A 26,263-nucleotide genomic window follows, 5' to 3' on the forward strand; every position below is an offset into this window, starting at 1 on the left:
TACACTGACACTAACAGACCCATTGCGATAATGTTTGCAGTTACGGCTTGGGCAAATGTATGCTTATATAACACTACAACACCAACCAAGTGAAGGATTGTTTAACTAATGGCTCTTTAACTATTGATGAAACTTATGATTAAATTATCGTAGCTTTAAAGTGAAGGTTTCTCTATCCTATTAAATTGGGCTCTTCAGGTATTCTTCTCATGACGTACACAAATGGTCACATTAAAGAAACCTTTATGGATATTTAATGAATAAATAAATTCTTTCACTATATTATTTCCAGTAGGCAAATTAAACCAACATGGCTGGATTGAAATACTTCGAGACACTAGGACTTCAAACTAATACGGGTATCAGGTTAAGTCATTACCGTGTTCAGTGAGCAAGACGGAATGGTGGAGGCCACAGGCTATGGCGATGACGCGGTGTCCCCCGGGCACAGCCACCCGAGCAGGCGCCAAGCTGCTCACCTTCACCCCTGCATCGCGTTCAGGGTCGGCACTAGACGGACCGGCGCTCGGTACTTCGTATACGAAAACTCTTGAGCTTTCTTTTTCTAAACACGCATATAAAAAAGTTTTAACAAATATAAATATTCATAATAATTAATAATTTTAAAATAAACAAATTTTATATTTAAGCGGGATTCAAACATAGTATCATTCTTTTCCCTTGTTCGAGATGTTGGCAAGGCAACAGATTTTTTCTTTATAATTAGTTAAATTATTATAGTATAAACTATAGAAGACAACATTGGTCAGAGACTCCATCAATTATAACAAATATCTAGTTTTATATTACTCGTAAGTTAAGAGATAGAAGAAATATTTTTAAATTTTACATGGATAGGTTATTCGTCAAATTATGGTTTATATAATAAGTAATTACCTGTTCTAGGCTCGGATTGAGGAGCTTCTGCGTTTTCGAAGGTCTCGCCTGTTTTCTCTTGACGAGAGGAAGTGGACGCCTCTGCGCATTTGCGGCATATACCGCAGACACTGCACCCGCTATCGCCTTCCCCGCAACCGCAGCGGCTGCATAAGTTATGGCACGATAAAAAATATCTTTGCTATTATATTTGTACGTAGACAAACATTTTTATAAAAATTCACCGTCTAGCCACGCGCACCCCATAGCACAGGACTTAGCATAGTTTCTTACCGCAGTAGAATACAGTTATAGGCATTTATTCGACGTAGGCTAGATGGAAATTCTAGTACCAGCCACCTTTGGCAAACGTGGCTTTCAACTTGATTAAAATTGCACTGATGTACTAACTTGTCACAATATCTCTAGATCCATAAGAACTTAAAATTTGGTAGGAATATTTCTTTCTTCAAGTAGACGAGAAAATTTCTAATAAGACAGGTCGAGACCGATAATAGTTCGCAGATACTATTCCCGGAATACAATCTTATTTCACACTTTGTGCATTAATTACATAGGATTGCCACTGCTCACAAACAAGTCCCGAGAGAATGAGCAGCACCATCCTCTGCATACCATAATACTACACTGCGATCGTCACAAAGACTGATAAGTGTCGCGATCATTGTATATCACCTACAGATTTCACAGGACTTATGTCTTGCAGTGGACGTTTATGGCCTGAAAGGACAACGACGACGCCCAAATAATTTATGTACATTCACAATAGAATGGTAATTCCTCCACAGTAATAAATTAAGCCTTATAATTCCGTGCTTCAAGACCCAACGCTACCTGTAAAACAGTAAATAAGGACTATCAACATGTCAGCCGGTAGACGCCCTCTGCTAGGCATATGCCTCCCTCAAAGACACCTCGATGACTGTTCTTGCGCTGCCCGCATCCAGCGACTTGTCATCGATCTATCTAGCGTAAATAATAAAAAATAATAATTATTAATACTTACTCGCCAGGTACACGAATGGGCATAATGGCGCAACGGCAGTTAGCAGCGAAGCCGGTGCACTGGCGGCACAGCGAGCACACTCGACAGTAGTCAGTGACCCACGAGTGTGTTCCTTCACATACGCGCACCTCTTCCTTATTGGAACGACGGGGATACATCTCTGTCAGATAAGGAGAAAAAATTTAAATTACCAGAACTCTGATATAATTTATGATTTCTGATATATATTCAAAGTTAAACTTCACACTTCAAGTAAATCCTAATTTTCTTGTTGAATATTTTTCAGTTGAATTTTTCAATTAAAAAAATTTATAGGTTTTTTCGTCTATAATAGCAGTTTAACTAAATAATAATGTATTTATACGCACTTTCTTTTGTGTATCCAAACTCTCTACCGCACTGGCTTTTGTTGTTGATGCCAAATGTGTAAACGTGTCCAAAGTTCGTTAAGGCAACGGCATGCGCTTTACCCAACGCTACCTGTAATTTTTATAATAATTACACATGATTAACATTCAGAATTTAATAAATAAACTTTAAAATTAATAAAACAGAAAAAAGAGCTATTTACCTGAATTACTCTTTCATGTTTGAGCCCTGTTACTAAGCCAGCACTGTCGCAATGTTGAGTGTCCTTTCCGAACATGAACAACAAACCCTGACGTGTGACAAGCGCTGTTGAACCGTAGTTGCAAGCTGCGTACACCACAGGGTGACCATCGACCTAATCATTCAATTATTATATTATTAATCATAATAAGTGCTTTGTACAAGATTTCAAGTTAATATAATACAATAATTAATATTTTAAAAAATTGATACCGTTGTATTAACGCAAAACAAACCTTAGTAATTTTCTTGGGGCGAGTGGGTTTCGGAGTGCGGCGATGTTTACCGGTATCGCCGTCTTCGCCGCGACGAGCGATTCCGGTGAACAGTGCATTTCCATTATCCAGTACAAGGATCGCGTGAACACCTTCATGGCCTACCGCCACCTAAAAATTATCATAACATATCAAGATAAAACAACTCATAGATAAGACAGTATTCAAATCAAGCCATGTAACAAAATCTTGATATACAATTATAATAACTGCTTTATGGTCAGATTACATTCAAATTTGTTTTTTTTTTTTTGTAATGGTAATCGAATCTGAAACGAAGTGATCCACAGATGAAGCTAACACATGAACGAAGAATTGCCCGTTTGAAGTGAAAAATAGATAACGGCTGTTGGGACCGAAACGTTCTCGAGTGGCAACCATGGGCAGGTAGACGCGGCCTGGGCAAGCCCCCAACTAGGTCGCGGAAAATCGCTTTATGCGGGCAGCCTTGCAATGTACGCCTATAGGCTGACATGACAATGATGATCCTTTTGATATGTATTAATTATGAACTATTTTGTTTATCGAAAACTGCAATTTTGAAATCTTTTAATAATTATTCAATTATTTGCAGTAATAAGTATTAAACAATATATCCACTAACATGTACAAATCAATGAATAAAATGGTAATTAGCATTATTTATTTAACTATAGAGACTATTATGATGTAGTTGTAAACCTACCTGTATCACTTTACATTTTTTAACATTTGGTTCGTTTCTATTGAAAAGAGTTTCTTTCATTAGAGTCCATCGACCTGTATGCGGTGATGCAACTTTATATCCTAGACTGGTGCCTTTACCAGTATAGTATACCTGTAATATATTAAAAGTAAATTAAATTTTAGCAGCAAAAGCAATACAGTAAAAAGTTAAAAATATCAATATGATAAAATTCACACAGTAACATACTTTTCCAGTTGCTGTGGTAAGAAGACCAAAATCCTGTCCAGCGCATATTCCGACCAGAGGGTCTTCGTCGTTGTCGTCGAACTGCATCGCTATCGGTGTATCAAGTTCAGTTGATCTTCTAGACATACCGTCTTCAAAAGGCGCTCGGCCTAAAGCTAGAGTCCTTCTACGCAACAAATGCACATTTAGGTCTTTGCGAGAATTCAGGATAACAGGTGAAGTTTCCACACGTTCAGGCAATGAATTCACATCATACATTTTAACTAAAAGATTATCCTGCAATCAAAAAATATTGGTAACCTATAATTTCTATCCATTGCTGTATTTCATAATGTTTATCAGATGGCAGGAATAATAAGAATTAATGGTTAAGATGCACAGCAATTTGACTAAGCACTAAACTTCAAATAGTTGGCATTATATATGACAAACATGTAAACTTCTCTAAGGTCACAGAAGTCAGGAGCCTAGACCAATTTTGTGTAATAATATTTATCTATCTATTATCAAGTTTAAAAATATATTATTGCTTGTGGTAAATTCATACCATCGATTCATATTAAAAACATGAAAAACCAAAATAACAACAGCAAATTAATGGCAATACAACATTCAATTATCATTTCTTAACCACTGAATGTTGAAACATATGGTGGATTTTCCTGTTAAAAAAGTGGATTTCAAATAAAATACAACATAAAACAACAGTATACCACTTACATAAGTAGTGAGCATTATTAGTCCTAGCAGGTTACCATCAGTGAATACGGCTGATTTAGATTCTGCAGCTCCCGAAATGCCAGGATCGAGCCTAATAACATTCTTCACTTCTAATGTTTCTTTATTTACTTCAAATACTTCAGGTTTTTTCCTTCCAATTCTTACAAACAGTTTGTTCTAAAAGACAAGGTAATTGAAATGGCATTAATAAATTTTCAAATTTTAACAAGACCTTTATTTTTTAAATATTACCTTGCAATATCCAAGCCAACCATGGCGATCACTTGCAAAGAAGTCAGGTTTATATAAATAAATATGTTGTCTAATAGAGCTTCCATATCCAGAACCAATTTTTAATAATCCTTTTGAAGTGTAAACATAAAGAAAACATCCATCAGATGCTAGGGAACGGACTATGAGTTCCCCAGGCCCAGAAGTCATCAATGAAGGCAGATCTACTGGAAAGCTTGATACAAGAGCTTGGTGAGGTACTCCAAAGTTTAGCCATTGATTACGAGCGGAAACGCCGAGTATCACGGACTGAACACTTCTTTGTAAAGTTGTTAAATTAGTTGGTATCTAAAACAACAAAAAAAGTTGATGAGAAAAGTAGGATATAAAACACTTATTTCATAACTTCAAAACCAGATTTTGTTTTTTCTGATCCAGTATGAAACTATGTTAAATAAACTTGTTAAATAATATGTGTAGTCCTTATTTCACTTATCTAGGATGGTAATCAATAGAAATAGATGAAAATTTTATTAATACCTGTATATATTGTTCAGCCAAAGGAGGTGTAGTCATTATCAGTGAAGCAACAGCATTCAGTATTAGTTCTGCTTCGCCTCTTGCGACTGACAAGGCAATTAAGCAAGAACTACTTAATGCCGTAAGGTTCGTGGGTATTTCTAGCCGGCCTGTAGGCCCACTTCCACTTGCAATTTCAACCAGCATTGCATGTAAGTTTGATATGATCTAAAAGGCAAATGAAACGTGTTAATAAGAATCACACGAATTAAAAAGACAAAAATCTTAACATTAACATTGAAAATGAAAATTTATTACCATCTATGGTTTTTAAACATAGTTTGTTACAGAAAATAAACTACAATAAACTCAAAAAAATCTTTTATGTGTCTAAAGACGCCTCACCCGTTTAAAAAATAATCGGAAGTTGTGGAAAACCCATTTTGATTTTTATTTTGTAACTGCTTGCTTATAAATGGACAAAAATTAAGAATAAAGCATATTTGTTACCTCATTGGGTTCATGAGCCATTTCTTCAGGTGTATGTCCTTGTAATACATCCAACAATGCTTTAAGTGAATGTTCACAAAAGTGTGCATCTGAAAACCTGGCTTGGGATATGAGTGAAAAAACCATGCGCAGCCCAATGCCAGTGATCTGAAAATATTATGGAATAAGGTAAATAAAAGCACGGTAAATACATAATCCATTGTATTTCAAGAATGAATATATTTAAAAAACTCTTTATAAATTTCTATTTTTCTATGACAAACGGACAGAAAATAATATTCAAAATCTAACTCCATTACTAATGGATTTTCAAATTCAAGGTTTGTTAGTCTTTAAAATACAGAAAGAACTTGTAACTGTATGTGTTATATATATTCATACAATTTGTGCACATATTTGAACTCACACCAACTTAAAACTTACAAATATTAAAATCATAACTCTGAGATACTAGACAAAAAACATTTAGAAAAAAAGCCCTTTTTTAATAATCTGCAGGATTTATATCTCTATTCTTCAATTTTAAACCACATATCAGACAATGGCAATGACGGGTAGCAATGAAATAAATAAATGTTAATAATTAATAATAATTGTAGTTAATAATAGTTAATAACATTGAAAATAAAATGAAACATAAACAGAAAAGAAAAGAAAAATAAACAGAAAATTATTAAAATAATTTAACAAAAAGTAGTACCTTTGGTACTTTGGGGGGAGGCTGATGATGACTGCAAGATGCTTCTTCATTATCGCTATCATCAGAAGCTTCAGAATAGGCTGCACGCAGTTGACGCCATCGAGACAACAAAGATTTGCGTACTGTAGCATAGACGGCAAAATGTGATGGATTCCGTAATAACACTGGTGCAAAACAAACACCAACTGCACCTGCTGCTTTTATTCTTTTTAATCTTTCCTTTTTACCAATCTTTTTCTGGGATTTTTTGTCAAGTTTTCTGAAATTATTTACACATGACATACAAAACCTATTTACATGTCAAATACACATTTAAAACAAAATAGTAGTTCATCTACACATTTAACAATTTAATGCATTAGCCAGTAGTTTTAGACTTTATAAATGGACAAAGCAGTGGCTTTAATGACTTTTATTCCTGTAGTAAATGGGGTTTTTTATGAAAGTTTAATCATTTACCTATTGGCAACCCAACATAGTGCACGAAAATATTTTTTGTAATTTTCTGGTTCCATACATTTTAATTCAGGCACTTGTAACTTCGAATTAGCCATGATGGTACTTTCTTCCTAATCCTGAAAATGTATTATCATTGGAAGATATGAAATAAATTATAAGTGATTAAACAAATTCGCAAACATTGTACATATCTCGCTTAGGCGCAATAGATTTTATATTGAAACTTATTATATTATTATTTAAAATAAATAAATTAGAAGCACTTGTTAATCTCTTAAATTGTATTAGTTTGATGAACTATAAGAATTTTGGGCAAATATTACACTGTACACTCGCAGCAGCTTTTAAATAAATAGAGGCATACGCATATGTTATTTCATTTATAACAATTTTTATTTTTTATTCCTTCAGCTTACACACATTGATATTCACAAGATCGCGCTCTAGAATGACAACCAAAATTGGTAAATGTCGAGAGTTTTACCTGCACTAAGAGTAAGTTCATTTCGCTATCATTTCACATATTTTTAATTTATCTTGAGAGCAAAATCAAATTCGCAATTTTTTTCTTGCAATTGAGAGTAACGATAAAAATCAATAAACGGACGTAATTAGTGATGTGTACTAAACCGACACAACCAATGTCCAAAACCGAAATAAATACTAAATATAACCATTAAGTTTTAAAAAATATTAATTAATATAATATGCTTCAAGTTATGTAAAAAAATCTTTCACTAAGTCTAAAATTATACATTTTAATAATACTTCTAAAAGTAAACCAGGGATGTACTTTTCTCTTTAAACTGGTTGTAAAATTTAACTACTGCAAAAATTATACTTTAACAACTATTAACTTTAATAGCGTTTTTATGTACCCTATACGTGACATCTCTAACTAATAGCACTGGTGATGATTAAAATATAATATAATAAAATAGATATGCAACTTAATTTATGCACACCCCTCACCCAAAAAGATTAAAAAGAGCAACCCTTTTGTTTTAGCATTTATGCACACTTGTTAAGATTCTCAGAAATTTATACGTACACAAATGTATTTATATTTTATATTGGGTAAATGTTATTTTTAAAAACGAGCACTTATGTTTTTATCTTTATAAATGAATGTAATAGATGTGAGAAATTGAATAAAAATAAACATTTCTCTTATAATTTGAATATTGTAAATTAAACAATTATCATGGAATTAAAACTGTATTAAAATTATTATTTCCAAATACACATCCCTAACTCTTTTTTATTTAAATATATGTATAAGCATTAGCACTTAAGGTTGTTATTTAAATAATGCACAATTTTGTGCTAGTGAAATGAATAAAACATTTTATACAATTATAATTTAGAATTACTTATTGTTGAGTAATTTTTATGTAAAAAGTACACACGAATAATATTGTTTCAATAAATGTAAATAAATACAATACTTATTTAGTTTATTTCGGCGGAGATTTTAAAGTTTATTTTAGTTGAAAATGGGGACTTTCAATTATATATTAATAAATAAAAAATAATAAACTCATAGAAGTAACTATGTACCAATACTGAACCGATAACGGCATTGTGCAATGTTTTTCTGTTATTCCGTTAGTATCATCGGTTTTTCAAAGTTTAAAACATCCCTGGTGCGCCATTGTGGTGGTTGATTGGTGTTCCTTAGTGTCATTTTGAACAGATTGTGTGTTTTTATTAAGTTTTAAGGCATAAATGAATATATTTTTTACGGATGTATTAGTAAAGATAACAACAACGACAATAATGCGTGCCCAACCTTTTATATCTGACTAATTATCACCATTGAGTCACCACGGTTAGTTCAAGTTGATGGCTGTCTCAGGTTATTTGTTGTGACATGTAGTTATATATATATAGCACAATAATTTGTCATCGGCGATTATTAAAAAATATTGTCGGAACAATATGGAATGTAGTATAGTTATTACACTGTTGCGTGTTACTGTTTTATTGAAAAGCCATGGACTTCTATTAATTCCGTTAGTATATTGTATACACCCATATACTTTCTTGGCGTTGGTCTTTCGAAATAATTTCTTTAGCATACCTGCTGACAAATGTAATTCTAGCATTTCAGAGAACCGTTATATATCAATATCATTACCATGGAATATACATGACAGATCGTCTTTAAATGCTTTCTTTGTGACAATGACATAGTGGTCATTGTAAGTATAAATGACTACATACCGGCATTGCATACGAACATTTGATTACAAATTTAAGTTCGTAGTTAGCTTTTTCAATAATTAAAGAATATTACACATAATTTATTATTTAAAACCATAAAATTTGCTTTTTTACCAAATTTTGGGGGTACTCTATTGCTGGTAATTTTCTTCTGGTAAATTCTTAACATATGGTTAAAAAATAAATATTATGTTAAATATCGTGTCCTTAGAACTTATTATTACAAAATTTGGTATTTAAATTTGGTTCAAATTTTTTTGAAGTTACTGAAGTTTGTACTTATATTCTTTTTTATTCTATCCAATTGCTAATTTTTGTAAGTGCACATGTCCAGTTGCTTGGTTATTAAAACAATTTATATAGTTAGATAAGCATTGTTGTCTGTGGCAAAAAAGTTTTTCCTTATTTAATTTAATACTGTGATCTGCCACATTGAGAGTGTGTGTATCATAAATAATTATAGCTTAAAATTTTATACCAGAATAATTTTAATAGATTTTTTAAATTCAGTAAAATTTTATCTATTATATTCATTTCAACATTTTCATCTAGGCTTCTTCAACACAATCTGTGGTTCCTGTAAGCGATGGAGGTGGGAGCGCGTGCACTTGACGTGCTCCCGCTGCTCCAAGAACGGGTAGCAGCTCTTACTGGTGGAGTGGACCGCCGTGGAGGACCAATAATATGGTTTCCTGCAAACTCACGTCGAGACAGAGTGGCACCAGATGATTATAGGCGTTTGCTACACTATCTTATGAGCATACCAAGGTATGCCCATTTGTAATGTATTCCATATTCAATGTTTGAGATAATGTTTTTTTTTTGTGTGTGTGCATTAAAAAAATGTAAATCTTGAGATATTTTTGGAAACATGGCAAGAAACAGTCAATTAAAATTGACAACTTTTGTATGATCACTGAGCTAACAAAACTTTAGAAAAAAATTATCTTTTTTAAAGCATCTTAAATTTAATTAAAAGTGAATTGAAAGTGAAATGTTAAAGCGCATTACAAATTTTAATTACAATTTTCATTGATATTCAAAAGAAAAAAAATATTAGATTTGAGTGGTTCTGTTATTTATGTACCATTTTCTGGCTTATGAAAACTTTCTTGTATGTACTATGCTGTACAGTGGTTAATAGTATTATTATTTATTTCAGTGATTCTGTTAAGACACATGGCTTTACAATCTTAATAGATATGAGAGGTTCAGCATGGGCTGCTATTAAACCTATACTGAAAGTTCTACAAGAACATTGTCCTTCATCCGTCCATCAGGCATTGGTAGTTAAACCTGACAATTTTTGGCAAAAACAACGTACAACTATAGGTGCACATAAATACAAATTTGAGGTAAGTGAACAAAGACAAAATTCACATTAGGCTTACTTAGTAACAATTATTAATCCATAACTACTGTTTCAGACAACCATGATCAGCCTTGAGGCATTGCCTAAAGTAATAGATAGTACACAATTGACATCTGATTTAGATGGAACCCTGCATTATGATCACGCACAGTGGATTGATTTAAGACTTGTAAGTACCACAATTTATTACATATCCTGTTTTATTTTATAATGTGACTAATGAATTCATGATTTTTGTGGTACCTATGTGTACATAATTTGCATATTAGTTGTAGTCATAATTTTTTACTTCATAATGTTGACTTGGTTTGTTCATTAAATATTTTAGTCTAATTTATACAAACAAAACATTAACTTTTTAAAATCCACTACAAAGTATTGATTCATGTCTCTTAGATATTTTTTATTATATAATTATTGAACTTCTTATGAATAAGAATATATTTTAAATGCCGATAGTAATTTACATATCAACTAGGCGGTACTTGACAGGAGCTTATATATAATCTTCAATGCCCTGCCACTTTTAATCAAGCTTAAGCACCATTATACCATACTTGTTTTGTTACTACTAATGATATTCTCAAATAATATTGTATTTGTTTTCATTTCATCTATTAAAGGTTTACAAAACATAAAATAGGATATACTAATGCTATGAGACAAAATAATAGAATATTAATCTTGTAATAATTTTTATAGGCATTGGAAGAACTAATGTGGCAAGCGGGAGAATTACTTGATCGTTTAGATGACCTGCAAGAAGATGTAGCGCGAGCTGACTTCGCGGACGATGTGACGGGCGCACGCCGCGCTATTGATGCACATGCTGATATTAGTAAGCGCCTTGCCAAGGTGCCAGTTGATGAACTTGAGGCACAAGGTATGTGATACCAATCTATGGCTATCTGATTTCTGTGAATCTTTTTATAGCTTTCTTAATATCCCGATAATATTAGGTCCCAACCTAATAATATATTAATTTGTCATATCTGATTGAACTACTTTAAACCTGCTCCAAGTGATGTGTTTTTTTTTCTCATTCTTAAACAATATAAATAAAAGAAATCGCATTTTCCGAACATCACGACGATTTTTTTTTTCGGATGTGTGTTCGAATATTGCAAAATTTTTTCAACCTTGTCAATCGGAACAATGCACAATTCAAGAATTTCATGCCGTTTTATTTATGTAGTAATAGAACATGGTTATTCGCGGCCGAATGATTCTCAACCGGTATTCACGTTATTCAGCCGGCTGTGCCGTCATTATTGAACAACCGCTTCAGTCCAATGTTGCGTGATTTCATAACAGTCTTAAGAATGGTCGCACCTCAACATGTGTTTCGATTGCTGGCGCCATTTCGATCGACATGGTACTATTTCTCTTTTTTGCTTTATTTATTTATAGTTAAATTATAATAATATTATTCAATAGCACGTGTGACCATTATTATTACACTATTTTTTGCATTTTATTATAATATTATACTCCATAAGCCAATTAGTAAATTTCAAATAAAAGAAAAGTGCTGTGCTATATATAATCGATAATGATGTAATAACAGACAAAATACACAAAGGTTAAATAAAAAATAATATGTAAATCAATATAAAATAAAAAAATATTTTACAATAATTAATGTTGGTATTATAATTATAAATATTTGATAAAATTGAATACAAAAGAATTACAGATAGAACAACAGTAGGCCAGTGACAAATAATTCAGCTTTTCAAGTCTTTTAATTCTAAAGAGGTTTGGTCCTTCTAATTGACACAAGTTACTCACTCCACAGATAAACAACATGTACCTTAATAATAAGATGGATTCTTTGATAAGTTTAAAGCCAGTCAATCATATAGTAGTAACAGTTTATGATTTATTTTAAGGGGAACGAGTACTTCAGAGACTAGAAGCTGCTGAAGCGGCATGCTCAGAAGCGAGTGGCAGTGGAGGGGAAGCGGTGGCGTTTCACTGTGGCTCGCCAAGTGCTGTGCGAGCGCAATTGTCTGCTGTACGTTCTGCACATGCGCATGCACATAAACTGTGGCAACATAAAAAGATGCAGCTAGATCAATGCTTCCAGTTACGACTATTTGAACAGGACTGTGAAAAGGTAATATATGATTCTGAGATGTTTTCAACAATTTCATCTTGTCCATCCTAAACATTTTATTTCAACATCTACCAAACATCTTTTACCGCGAAAAAAAACACTTGCAAATTCTTTATTCTGATGGGGGGTAATATATCATTTATTTATTACAAAATTTTATAAATAAAGTTATAAAAGATACTATAAATTGTTTCTTACAGATGCTAGAATGGATAGTAAATCATCGAACTGCCTTCTTAGCAACTTACGTTGAAATTGGACGTTCTTGTGCCGCCGCTAAACGTCTACAAGAAGAGCATGCACGGTAATTTTAGCTCTATTTTTTGTAGTTATTTTAGCTTTTTCAGGCAGACGTTTTCTTTGCTGGATAATATCCATGTCGGTACCACGTCGCATATACCTGGAGCCAAATAGTATTGTGCGAGTGTAATTATGTTCCGACTTGAATAGCCCTGTAGTTATGATAATTATGTGTGTTATACTAATCAGCTTATATCTTAGGAATGAACGAAGCAATGGGCATTCTGCAGGGTTTCCTTTTTTATAAACACACGTAATGCTACGCTTTAGATATACCATTGATAAAACCATGTCTCGTTTCAAGTATACTTTTATTATAAATTTAATGTATTCATAAATTTCTCAAGAAGCTTTTAATTTTAAGTCAAATGTAATACGTTTTCTGTGATGACTCAGATTTGCGGCTGCTTGCACGGGTGGTGGAAGGCCTAGCGTCGCGCGGGTTACTACAGCGGCGCGTCGACTGGCAGACAAACGACATTACGCCGAATCTCAGATTTCAGCACTCGCCATGCGTCTCGAGCGAGCCTATAAACAACTTTCTGCTGGTGAGCATACATATCAAACAGAAATTAAAATTTCAAAAAAAGTTCATCAAGTAGGTTTCACAAGCACTTTTCAAATTCAAAAATTGTTTTATTATATAAGATCATAACAATCATTTATAATAGTCAACTAAAAATTAAGTTTACGTTAGTTCGGAACGCGCTGCTTACTGAAAAGAAACAACAAGAAAATCAGTGGGGTTTGTCATTTTTTAATGATTGTATTAACAATTTCAAACCTGAAACATGGAGCAATTCATTTCCAAACATCTTTGTCGAGATCATAGTCTGAAATAGAATAAAATGCCTTTTGGCAGAGCCTATACTTAAAAAATTTCTTGTATTTGCTAAGTGATACATTTACCGCGTCGCTTGGTAGTTTGTTATAAAATCGTAAACATTGACCTACAAATGAATGAGACACTTTATGGAGCCTAGTAGCAGGCACAGCAAGTTTATTTTTGTTCCTAAGATTATGCTGATGGAGTTTACTATTTTTCTTAAATTTACTACGATTTTTGTATAAATGAATTAAATATTATGTATATAATAATAATGTATTAATATTAAATACTTCAGATTATTTTTTTTATATTTTCAATAAGATACCACCGGCTCGGAATGTTGATACTCTCTCAAATTTTACAATATTTGATGTTTATAATGTAATAACATCTATTTGAATAAGTCAAAGCTATATAATAAGTGGAGATTTATTTAGTTATACATTTTTAACTTAAGATTTAAAACTAAGAAAAGGAGGGTCGAAGATATGTTGTGGAATAGTATAAGGTGTAGAGAAACAAACAAATTTTTACCATCAAAATAAAAATTACTGCAGATGAATATATAGTGCAGTAACTTAGTAAAGGATTTCTATTAATTGTACATTGAACAAACTCAGTTTTAGATTATGTATAAGCAAATATATAGTTGTTGTCGAGCATGTATTGCTCCCGCTAATAAGTTATTTCGGGAAGAAGTATAGAATAAAATTAATAATAATTGGAATTAAATTAAATGATAGGTAGTACTATATTCCCAATCATTTTGGTCGCATGCTGTCAACATTATATCTAATATATTTAATTTCAGGCCTAGAAGAGCGTTCAGCTGTTTTATCTCTATCAGTGGTTTTCCACCACAAGGCAGAGGCGTATGCTTCAGCTGTGGGCGGCTGGGGCGCACAATGTGCTATGGCTTTACAACTGGCCACAGGACAGGGTGGCGCTCCTTGCAACGATCCTCGAGCCTTAGAACAACACGCGCAACGACATCGCCAGCTTTATGAACACATGTGTCAGGCTTATACAGAGGTACTACTTGATTTTTATAGTGCTTGCTATTTGATTTTCTGTAACAGTGACATCAGGACATCAAACACTGCGAAAATTTCGACAAATTTTTGAATTTTAAACACAATTTCGAAACATAGTTTTTGGGAAAAAATGAAAGCATCCATAATGCACAAACAATATAAAATTTACTACAAATTTAAGTTTCATTAGTTGATAAGTACCGATTTATCGTAAAACAAACTCTCGAGATTAAAGTATGTAAAACAACAACATTAAGCATTAATTAATGTTTCCCGTTAACATGATTTAAACTTTATTATATTTCAACAGGTGCATTCTACGAGTAAAAAGCTTCTATACCAACTAGATCATCTAGTTCAAGTGTGTCATCAGACAGATCCAGCTGATATGGTAAGTTGTATTAATTGACTTAGAAGAATTTCTTCTGTAGTCGTAATTAAAAAATTAACTTTTGTTCTTTCAAAAGAGCGAGAACTCAACAAATGGCGCTGGCAGTGGTGTTGGAGGTGATCCCGCGGCTGACTATAGTTCGGGCGCCAACCACGTGCTCGCTGTTATCCATCAAATCCTTGGACATCACCGCGCCCTTGAGGCTCGTTACCACCAGGCGCGCCTCAAGTTACATCAGCGTCTCGCGCTGTTGCTTTACAAAGAGGACTGCCGACAGGTCTGTGTTTAACTATTATTTTTATTCTGTCTATCATTGTAATATATGAATATAATATTATTGAAATCTGATTATACAAACAAATGGTGTACTGTTTTTAGGTACTAGATTGGCTATCGAATCACGGATTACAGTTTCTGCAGAAAAACACGGGTATAGGAAGAAACCTTCACAAAGCAAGAGTCTATCAAAAGTCTCACGAACATTTCGAAAACGTTGCACAAGTAAGAAGTAGTTTATAATAATAAATATTTATATAGTGAAAAAGTAATTAACATTTTTCAAAAGCAATTATACTTAGTATTCTGTTATAATGATTATACTTAGGTCATATATATGCTTATATCTATATTCTTATATTGTCTCTTAAACTTGCTAATGTAATTCATTTTTATCTAAAGAGTACATTTTTTTCAATGAAGACTATATAGATGAAAAAAAATATCTATTGTAATGTTTCTTATTGGTAGTATTTATTGTAATAGTACAGACTTAAAAAAAAAACTGATTATTTCAACTAGAACACATACACGAATGCGGAGAAACTGCTTGCGGCTGCCGAGGAGCTAGCTCGGTCGGGCGAGTGTGACCCCGAGGAAGTGCTAGGCGTGGCGCGAGAGTTAGAGGCACACGTGGCCGCCTTCGCCGCGCGCGTCGACCGCCGCCGCCGGCGCCTCGATCTTGCCGTCCTGCTTTACACGCACGAGAAAGAGGTCGGTTTACCATCATTTACAATCTATACTATAAATATTAACGTGTTGTTATACATTAATGCACGGCAACTGGACATATTAACATTTATATTACATTACAATAGTAGGGTAATGCTTCATCATCATATCAGCCGATGGACGCCCACTGCAAGACATAGGCTTTCTCCTAAAGATCGCTGCGATAACAGGTCTTGCGCTGCCCGCATCCAGCGTCTTCTTGCGACCCCTTAACTCTGTCGTCGGTCCACCTAGTAGCGACCGTCCATTAATGCTTAGAGCCAAAGATTTTGGTTCTAGAGTTGTGGATTCTGTATGTACATTAAAGGATGTAATACATTAATCAATATGTTGACGGCTAGCGCCTTATTTTTTCTTCTAAAAATGTGTCTAAACAGTAGGCACATTTTAGGCTTTATAATAAGTGCCACATAAATGTTTTTTTATTTGCACAAAGTCGAAATTATGCAACATTATGAACATACAGAATAACCGGAATAATTTTTTTATAAAGAAATGTATAATAGTAAAACATAAAATAATGGATAAAAAGTAAAACTTTAAATATAAAAATTGGTAGATATAAAATCTAAAATAAAAAAATATTTAGATGTTACTGTATTCTAGACGTAAGGCAAAGGAAGAAAGGCCATCTGTGATTGGTAAGAAGGTATGGAAAGGTATGGAAGAGAATATGAAGGATTACAGAGGAATGAATGAAGAAAGATCTTGAAATGCACAAAGGAGGGGAGTGTAATAAAATAACAAAAATTTATTGTAAATAATGTCCCTGCTTACACATAATATGCAACAATGAACTTGTTTGCACAGCTGATACAGTGGTTGGACACGCTGCGTAGCGGAGGAGGTGTTTGCCCTTCAGACGATAGTCCGGAAGCAGCGCGGCGTGCCCTGGAACAATGTGCGCAACATCGCGCCGCCAGCCTCGACGCCTGCGCAGCCACCATCGCACAGGGGGACGCGCTGTTACAAGACCTGAGGTTAGATTTCATCACCTATTGACAATACACCCAACTTTTTTTCTACACGATAGCTAAAAAGTAGCTAGTGTGCAAAAATACAGGTGACATATGGTAAATTTAAGGACATTTTCAATAATTTTAATAAAACTGGTGATATGAAAAAACTAAACATTTTCCCAAAAACCGTGTAAAAGAAGTAATAATGAAATTAGTGTTACAAGTGTTTATATGAACAATTCATTTTAACATAAAATTACAAAAAAAAATGTTTACAGTGAAAATTCGACTTTAAAAACCTAAAACTATAAATTAAAATAAGGAGTTCATTTTCGTTTAACATCAAGTTTCATTTTTATTATGGACTGAACCAAATATTGATCCATCAGTAATTATGTCAGATACATCTAGGACAACTGTTGGGTTTGAAGAGCGTTTTTAACGGACACTGTTATTAGCGGCTGTTTTTGGTTTCTCTATTGGCTTACATAGTTCTTGATATCTAGCCTCACAAAGCTTATGATAACGTTGAAATTTTATTGCAAGCTCCTTGTAGAATTAACCAATATTTTTTTAAGAATTCCTGCTAAAAAGTGTATTTAACGTTATTGATGAACCGCGTTGTTTCAAAAATGTTTAAATAAAGAGTTGGGTGAATATTACGGCATTATAAATATATAAGGAATACATATTATTCTTACACTCCTCACACTTTTTGCAAATGAGCTAGCGATAATAATTTCCCTTTACAAATTATTTTATAAAATCACTCACATTGATATAATTAATTAACGGCACTATTACACTTAGTTATTAACATGTCTTATTACTAAAGAATTTAATTTGTATCGAAACTGAATTTCAATGTCAGTGATATGATCACCGCAGTTAGATGTTTCTAGAATTTTTATAACAATCAACAAATCATTTTGCGCATTAATTTCATAGGATTTTACATTAAAATTTTCGATCACTACTATTTCAAAATTAATACCTAAACGTTTTTTTTTAGATTCTAAAATGTAATTTTGCTAAAGCGATAAATGTGGGGTTGATGAGGCAGCGGTATACATGTCCGGAAGTGTGTGCTAGGGATCCTTTGTTTTACGTAACGCGTGCCATCTGTTCAAAGAATATTGTACAAGTTAAGAATTAATGAATTTATTAACCACATATGTTAAAATATTCTCTTTTCTATATTATTTTACTTTTAATAACTTTCATATGGACAATAAACGATAGTAGATTTCGATTTCAAAATTGTTCGTGTTTTAATTTCATTCTGGTTCGTATAGCGTCTTCGCCGGCAAAACTAATGAACTAAATTATAAGAAGCGTAGGCTCTTTGTAGCGCAGGGCTTATTTTCGAAAATATTAAAACCAATTGAGTATTTTATAGGTGAGCCATATCAATTAACATAAAAAACAGTGTTATTTGTTCAAACACTTTGTAGCCTTAGATTCCAAAGTGGTCCAGGGGTGACCCCTGGAGCGACCTTTGGTGTGAAGGAGTTAAAATTCGTAAGCGGAGGTCCCTGAAAATTGATCTATTTTCGATAGCGAAGAACTAGAATGCTGGTTTGACTTCGCCTATCTATTCTATAAGAATGCAAACAAGTAATGTAAACCAGTGAGTAGCTTCGCCACTGTTTCTAGTAAAAAATTGTAATATAGTAAAGGCATATTAGTAGAGAGCTCATTGGATTAAGCTAAAATTTGAAAGTGGTGTTTTTGAAAAAAAAATATCTGGGAAACTCTGCTTCATAGCATTAAGGAATCTCTTTAATAACAATTGCCATTTCTCTCATCATAACCAAAAATACCGTCGACGATTTTAGCCGCTACCATAAAATGAAGAAATTACGGAGGATAAACTCGCGTTTTGTTATCTATTTCAAAAATTGTGAAGCAATGAAAATATCCTATCAGCAAAGTGAAGCTTTACTTAAATACTTGAGCATTTGTATTATAATTTCCAACTCCATCAAGTTACAAGTACGCAAAAAAAACAACAATTTTGTATGCTCTCGTTTCCTTCTCTGATCCGTTTAATCTAAGTGCATCCTCTGCCCGTAATTATATTTTTTTTCATTGGACTGAGGACTGCGTTGTTAATGCCTTTGGGGAATTTGTTAAACGCTGGTTTTAATGTAACATTATTACTTAAAAGAACGTTTTGTTCGAAAAATATACAATGATCAAGAGTATTTTGGGGGAAACGTAATTTATTTGTAATAACTATTTTCACGAATTTCCTGCAAACATTTTAATAATCTTTGCACCTTTACACAAAAAAGGACTCGTTTAATGGTGTTTTATTATTACTAAGTAAAAACGCTGAGGTTACCTTTTAAAAATTAAAATAATTTATTAACCTTTGTAATATCAACGTCAATTTATTTATTTCTTAAAACAATTGTTTTTTTTTCACAATATATACATATATCTAAGACCTGTCTAGCTGAGCCTAGTGTTTATAATGAACCACAAATAAAGTTTAGCTATTAATACTCAATACAAATATTCTTATATTAAGAGATAAGTCCACTATCTCCAAATGTATGTATTTTTTTGACCAGCTTTAAGAAACTATGACGTGTCATAGAAAATCATAGGTCGTGCTTCACCAAAGTATAATTTCTTTTTGTTTTTAAAATTAATAAGCAATTTGAGGTTGAGTGTCCAATGTTTGTTGCTAGAAAAAGCGCTAAATACTTCCGACATTGGTGCTAAGAGATGGCATCGGGCTGGAAAATATTTGTTTGAATTTGAATTGTTTCAAATGCATTTTTTGGGCCCGGATGGATAATGATGATGGTGAATAGGAAAGAAAATATCATTTTTTTTTCCTAATTCTTCGATGATTTTTGGGTAATTTGTCTATGAAGGTTTGAAGTATTAGTTTATTTTTGTAATGGGTTTTCTTTCCCCAAACAGTTTAGGAATCTCTGTATTTGCTCATATCGGTAACACATTTACACCGGCTTTCATTCTTATTCTTATATATCATTGTATTTATATCTGTAACTACTGTACAGCGTAGATGTATCGCTTGCTCATTTAAATACTTATTAGAATTATATAATATAAAAATAAAACTGAATGATATGATGTGAATCTTTTTTCTCAACACTAATCAGTGAATATAATATAGATTTTTAGTAGAAGTATTTTAATGCAACCATTATTAATAAATGCAACAGTTTCCATTTATGTAGCGTTGACCCGAATCCGGACAATGACAAATATATTAAGCACACTTATCATTGCCCTATTTGTTTCACACTCGTTACTATATACGAGGTATAATAAAAAATATGGTGGCTTATCTTATTGCGAGCGAAGTATTATTTTTGCAACAAATTTAAACTAATCTCCTTCAAAGTTGGGGAGCCATGCATTGAACCCAATTCCAACTTCTGAAATGCTTAATTCCGAAGGCCCTTTAGCTGCTCTGTCCTATCTCTTTCAAAGTCGGGCATTGTGTCAAAATGATTTCCTTTTAGTACGATTTTTATTTCGCCTGTTTGAATCATTTTTACTATTCTTTGCAACTTTCCGTAGGTTTTCGAAGTCGAAGGCGACGTCCCAACCTTTGCTCATCTTCGAGACATTCATTTCCATCTTTGACTCGTTCTTACCACTTGTAAACAGTCTTCAAGTCAACACTTTATAAGCATAGACTTATGTTAACAAATTATAAGCTTCTTTAGCACTTTTTTTGCAACTTTAAATAAAATTTTATGTTAAAGTAATGTTCAAAATCCATGTTTCGCGATAAATACAGCGAATATGACCTCACTCTTCTAGTTGTAGAAGCTGATAGACAAGTCCCCACTTGTTCAAATTTGCATACAGACTACCTTAATAAATTATACGAACTATCGAACGTTTTCATTCAAATGGACGTGGATACAGTAGTTCTTGGTATAAAAATTCATTCACAGTATTTTATTATTAAACTTCGTATATATTTAAGCTGTGAGTGTGATTCCATTATGAATAAAAGCTGCATAATTATTAGATTATTCGCAGTTAAGCGCTAGTCTATCACAGATTAAGAATTCGCTTAATGTTTTTGTTTTTACTGAGATTTTATTTTTCTCGCTTAAATGATAATTAAATAATAGTATCTTGTATTAAATTCAATTTAGACTGAAGAGTGCCTCGACTAACGGAGCTTGCTTAACTAAACATCCGATATAATAAAACTAAGAGCATTAGCGTGTAAGTGTCTTCCCGCGTACAAAGACTGCGTTCATTTATACAATAAATGGATTTCTTCTATACAATTAGTGTTTGCTGACCGACCCTCCCCTTCACATTATCGATTACAAATCAATTTCAATGAATGGCAATGTTTTAAAGTTCATTTCAATTCATTATACCACAATGGATTTCTAAATGGATCTGTAAGCCGTTCCAGTGCCTCTGTCATCATTATAATGGCATGGTATTATTTGTTTAATGTTTGGGACTAATTGTCTTACTATAATCTTTAATACTTAAAAATAAAATTTCCAAACTTCCTTTGTTTTTTTTTACAATTATGTTTTATTTAAACTTGTGGAAACATAGTTTAACTCCTTAGAGAATTAGGAGAAACTATTCATTACTTTCTGAACTAATATCATTCAAACTTATGTAACTGGTTAACGATCCAACTCGTTACCGTTTTTTACATATTATTTTCGTTACCATTCTCTAAAGATTTATTTACATATTGGTTAATCTTCAAACGTTCTAACATTACAATTTGAACTAATATTAACATAAATGATTGTAGTGAATGTCTAACGATAACTTTCAATGAACATCACTTCGTCGATACGATCTGCATTATTCAATAAAATGACGAACCGAAGCCACTTCGCCCTTTTCAAAGTTAACGTAAACTGTCAAACACACGCGCACGGTTATATAACAAATACATTAAAATATTTTTATGACTGCGTTGAATATACATCGGTTCATACCATGTCATCGACATCATAAAAGATAGGAGAGTTTGATCTACAGCCGCAATATTTGGTTCGATTTGATAGACTTAGTATTTCTAAATCCTATCCCGTTTGTATAAAAATCAATCTTCATTTCTCCTTAGAAATTGTTAAATGGCAAATAGCCCACCATTTTTAGATTTGAAAGCTACTCTTGTCTACAATTTACACGCTGGTTTCCAGCGAAATAAACCACCTGTGGCGTCTCGTCGACGTAATCAGCGAGACGAATGCCTGTAGACGATGCGTGATGCGTCAGTCTAGACTTTTGTAAAATCGTTGGCGTTTATCGATTTTCCCGTTTGGAAATACTATTTACCTTTTTGTTCGATTGCATATCATTTGTATATCTTTAACTTTAACATTTAGCAGATAAATGTTATATTAAGTAGAGGATAATGGACCTTAATCTCGTAATATACCCTTATAAAAGAATTATTGGCCTGTTCTACACTCTTAAATAACGAAGAAATGACTTGAAGGAATATCTATAAGATGGTCGATTGAAAGAAATCTTGCTATCTCTTAATATTTTTACCCTTATAAAACATTTAATATTGAAGCGCTATATTTTATTTGAGGCCAAAGAAATCCTGTGCTATCATGCAATTGAGACCTCGGTAGCGGAGTCATCATGGCAAGATTGACATAAGTGATATCAATTCTGCGTCTTCGCCAGTCGGCCTCCACTGCACTTGTATGTTTGTTAAGTCAATAGTTAAATTATAGGCAAATTATCGGCTATCTGAGAGCGGGTGTAGTCCTTGGTGTGAGAGCATTGCTCGACTATATTTGATACTTGTCTTTATTGTCGCAGAAGAAATCTTATTTAAAATTTGTGAGATAACAACTTTGTACAAATAATCCTTTATAGTTTATTAATAAAACAAAAAACAGAAAAACAATAACATTAACTTTAAATAATTCAACAAATACTTTAGAGCCTATTGTCCTAGTTCCGCAAAAACTACAAATGTTATTGATTCTATGAATTATTGGAATCTATCTTTATTTAATATTCAAAAACGCCATGTTAAAAAAAATTCTAGTTATTTTTAATATATTAGCTAGAACAATAAATATCACAATGAAGTAATACAAATAGAACTACTTTCTTTACCTCATATGTTGTATTTTATTATGTTTTTCACTCCTAGTATGAATATCCTTATAACGTCGTTTTTAAAATAAATTTTCTTTTAAAATTAGCATTCACATACATTTCTTAATGCAGAAAAAAATAAGAATGTACGCAGAATTCAAAATTATAGATAATCGCATTAATCGATTTATATTGGCAATATTGCTATAATTATAATTTTTAATGAATAAAAATTAATACAGGCTGTGACAATGGATGTCCCAATGTAACCAGTATAACATTTGGATTTTTGTCCAGCTAATATTTCTTTTAGTATCAAGACCACCTGTTCTTTACCGTTCTGGGATGCATTATAAGCGAATAAATAAATTGGACACAATACAGTGCGTAGTTTGTTTTAGCCGCGGTTAGGGGCTTGCACAAAGGCTTTCCCTTCCCTTATACTCACACTCATATCAATACGAGTGCAATTTCGTTTTATTTTGCACTATTATCCAATGGAGATCAATCGGGACCCCTAATAGGAAATAATTTTTTTTCGAATGGATGTGGCAAGCTTACTCAAGGTGGAGGTATATACATTTTTTTAATATTTCTCTGATAACTTTAACGACAAATCTGACAAAAAAGTAGTATTCTCCTTTTCTTATATCGTAGAAAATTTTCATTTACACAAGCGCAGTTTATCCTTTATTTTATTTTGAATGTAAGCGGTAAGCCAGTAATAATTGCAGATTTTAAAAAAATAACCGCCACTGTGGGTACGATGCTAATTTATTGTAGTTTTCTGCTGTGAAATGGCAATTCACTGCTACGACTTACCCGTCCGAGTGGATTTTTTCCTAATGGACATCAGTGCGAATGTTCTTCGGCACTGGGTTTACTTACCTCCGAGAGAATTAGGTTTATTTTGACTATAGAACTAAATATATTTCACGTTTTATCTAATACAAGTGAATGTTATTAAAGTCATCTGCATAAAATTATTACTTGGTTGTTGATATTTACTAGTTAAAGCCGAATGCCGGTCTTACATTGTTTATTACCGAAATGTTTAATATTAACAAAAATACATGCAATGGTTTTTAATTCATTGCCGATTATGTTTATAAACATCATGCACATGTTTATAAATGACTTTTTGATGACGTTTGATCCATTCTTGTACAAAACGTCGCCGTTTGAGTAACGCTTAAAATATTCGAGATTAACCTGTAACCATTCGAGATTAATGTTACTGACCATACATGCGAGAATGCATTGTCACCTAAGCGTAACAAATAATTTATGTTGTTTTCTATTTATTGTTTATCTTTGATAATTCTAAGAAAATTCGCCATACTTTCTTAACAAAATAATTAAAATGATAAATATTAGTTTATTCCGTTAAAATAGATAGAACTATGGATATACTTCATACAATAAAAGAGCTAATAACAAAACATAGTAGTTATTTGTGTAATCACTGGGTAATAAAATATTGAATAGTATAACAAATGATAAAATAATAGGTTAATCAAATATACCATTATTTATAAATGAATTAAAAGAGAAGTCGCTGTAAGTACGTAAATTTTAAATAAAGTTATTTGTTCAAAGTAATTCAGGGGTGCGCATATGGGTTATAAGATAACGTCGAGTTGTAAGTGTGGTGACGCTAACGGCGTACGTTTGGTCCTGATTTTCCGCACTCCTGCATTTTTCTCGCGGCCAGTGGCATGCGGAGCGATTAGAGTACCTCGTCAGTCCGCGGTCGGGAAACGGCGTGACGCGACGTCCATTAAGCGTCGCCTCCGCGACTTCCCGCTACAATCGAATCTCAACGAACGTTAACTCGTTCAAATTTACTTACGTGCGTTTACTTTTTATTTTCGAAGGATCTTATTACGCTCACAAGTGAATAACGTCGATGGTGATTTTGTGAATTTTTGAAAATTATTTATCAATATCTCATTTTAATTAGATCATTAACAATTTTCATCTATAGTTCAAATGAAATTCTTAATTTAAAACTGCAGCTAAAGTAACTAGTTGTTTTGGTTCAATGTTTTGTTTACAACAGTACGACCTTCGCCCTTCAAGATTAGTCTAAAACCCCTCCGATCATGCTATAGGTATGATTGAATTTCCACCGCCCGCCACCCCAAACACGCGGGGAAACGCTCAGCCTATTAAACAGACCTTACAAAAGAATCACATCTGCTTAAGAGTTTATGCGAAAATAATTCAGTGTTCAAATCTCGGTATTTTTATAAATATTACGCTCGAGAATATAACACTTGATTAAGAAATATTTAATTACTTTTTGAAAAATTTATGTCGATTGGTCAGAAGAAATATTAAAAGCGGAAAATAAAAAAAAAACAAGCCATGACATCAATAACACAATTTATCCCGTAATCCTCCTGTCCTGTTTAGATTAACTTCACGACATTCATTCCGCGAGTTCGTTCCTTAGGTGTCACGTAATTATTATTAACTAATATTAATCCTTTACGGTTTCTGCTCATAACGACTTTGATAAACAGCTAATGCGTGACGGCGTTGTAATGTGCGCACAAGATATCGAGTCACGTTTTATATACTAGTTCCTATCTTAGCCTCAACTGCGAAAATTTCTACCAGGATAACTAAAAGAACTGTTTGGTGCACATAAAACCTGATTCTTTTTTTCTTATTTCAGAAAAAACACACTTTTTCCATACCTCTTTAATCAGATGAAGAAAAGATAAAATATTTAAAGTTATAAAATTTCCCTTGTTGTAGGTGATATTTTGATTTTATCAAGTTTAATCAAGAAAAGCTGATATGCTTGTTTTAAGGCTATATTTAGAATCTAATGATCAATAATTATGTATTACACAGTAAGATCGTCCCAAGGCGTTGATTTTCATGAATAAGATATAGACAGAATTGTGTGTTCCTGCGCAGTATATATATTTTTTTATGATTTAAGATATCAATGATGTTTTCAAGAAATTAGATACGTAATTGTAAGTTTTACGAGCCCAGTTGTTACTGTTTAGCGGCCAGCGGATAGTGTTCGTTTGTTTTTGTCGGTAATAATATTCAATACTGTTTACT

General features: G+C 32.8%; 2 protein-coding genes across 6 annotated transcripts in view; one reads left to right on the plus strand and one right to left on the minus strand.

Annotated features, from left to right (window-relative positions):
- The window catches only part of hiw (highwire), a 92,083-nt gene extending 84,675 nt beyond the window's left edge, over positions 1–7,408 (minus strand). Inside the window, 15 exon segments of the mRNA XM_068762745.1 lie at positions 380–532; positions 898–1,043; positions 1,904–2,063; positions 2,272–2,383; positions 2,475–2,627; positions 2,749–2,898; positions 3,473–3,604; positions 3,701–3,976; positions 4,421–4,597; positions 4,673–4,999; positions 5,192–5,398; positions 5,681–5,827; positions 6,381–6,639; positions 6,840–6,955; positions 7,324–7,408. Of these exon segments, the coding sequence (XP_068618846.1) occupies positions 380–532; positions 898–1,043; positions 1,904–2,063; positions 2,272–2,383; positions 2,475–2,627; positions 2,749–2,898; positions 3,473–3,604; positions 3,701–3,976; positions 4,421–4,597; positions 4,673–4,999; positions 5,192–5,398; positions 5,681–5,827; positions 6,381–6,639; positions 6,840–6,934 (2,494 nt within the window). The 5' untranslated portion in view covers positions 6,935–6,955; positions 7,324–7,408.
- Positions 7,409–8,496: 1,088 nt separating this feature from the next.
- The window catches only part of trio (trio Rho guanine nucleotide exchange factor), a 119,762-nt gene continuing 101,995 nt past the window's right edge, over positions 8,497–26,263 (plus strand). For 4 of the 5 annotated variants that reach the window (XM_068763544.1, XM_068763559.1, XM_068763568.1 and 1 more), the window contains exons 1-14: positions 8,497–8,670; positions 9,618–9,833; positions 10,228–10,420; positions 10,493–10,606; positions 11,140–11,320; positions 12,330–12,556; positions 12,757–12,860; positions 13,253–13,404; positions 14,497–14,717; positions 15,030–15,110; positions 15,187–15,387; positions 15,489–15,611; positions 15,909–16,100; positions 16,929–17,098. In XM_068763544.1, coding sequence (XP_068619645.1) covers positions 9,652–9,833; positions 10,228–10,420; positions 10,493–10,606; positions 11,140–11,320; positions 12,330–12,556; positions 12,757–12,860; positions 13,253–13,404; positions 14,497–14,717; positions 15,030–15,110; positions 15,187–15,387; positions 15,489–15,611; positions 15,909–16,100; positions 16,929–17,098 — 2,141 coding nt within the window. In that variant the 5' untranslated portion in view covers positions 8,497–8,670; positions 9,618–9,651. Of the gene's footprint in view, positions 8,671–8,739; positions 8,855–9,617; positions 9,834–10,227; positions 10,421–10,492; positions 10,607–11,139; positions 11,321–12,329; positions 12,557–12,756; positions 12,861–13,252; positions 13,405–14,496; positions 14,718–15,029; positions 15,111–15,186; positions 15,388–15,488; positions 15,612–15,908; positions 16,101–16,928; positions 17,099–26,263 lie in introns of those variants that run through there. The other variant, XM_068763552.1, reaches the window with a different exon arrangement.

The sequence above is a fragment of the Battus philenor genome, unplaced genomic scaffold (assembly GCF_028537555.1).
Source record: "Battus philenor isolate CCGP_79_NKW_IND1 unplaced genomic scaffold, ilBatPhil1.0.hap1 SCAF_1, whole genome shotgun sequence".
Taxonomy (NCBI): Eukaryota; Metazoa; Arthropoda; class Insecta; order Lepidoptera; family Papilionidae; genus Battus; species Battus philenor.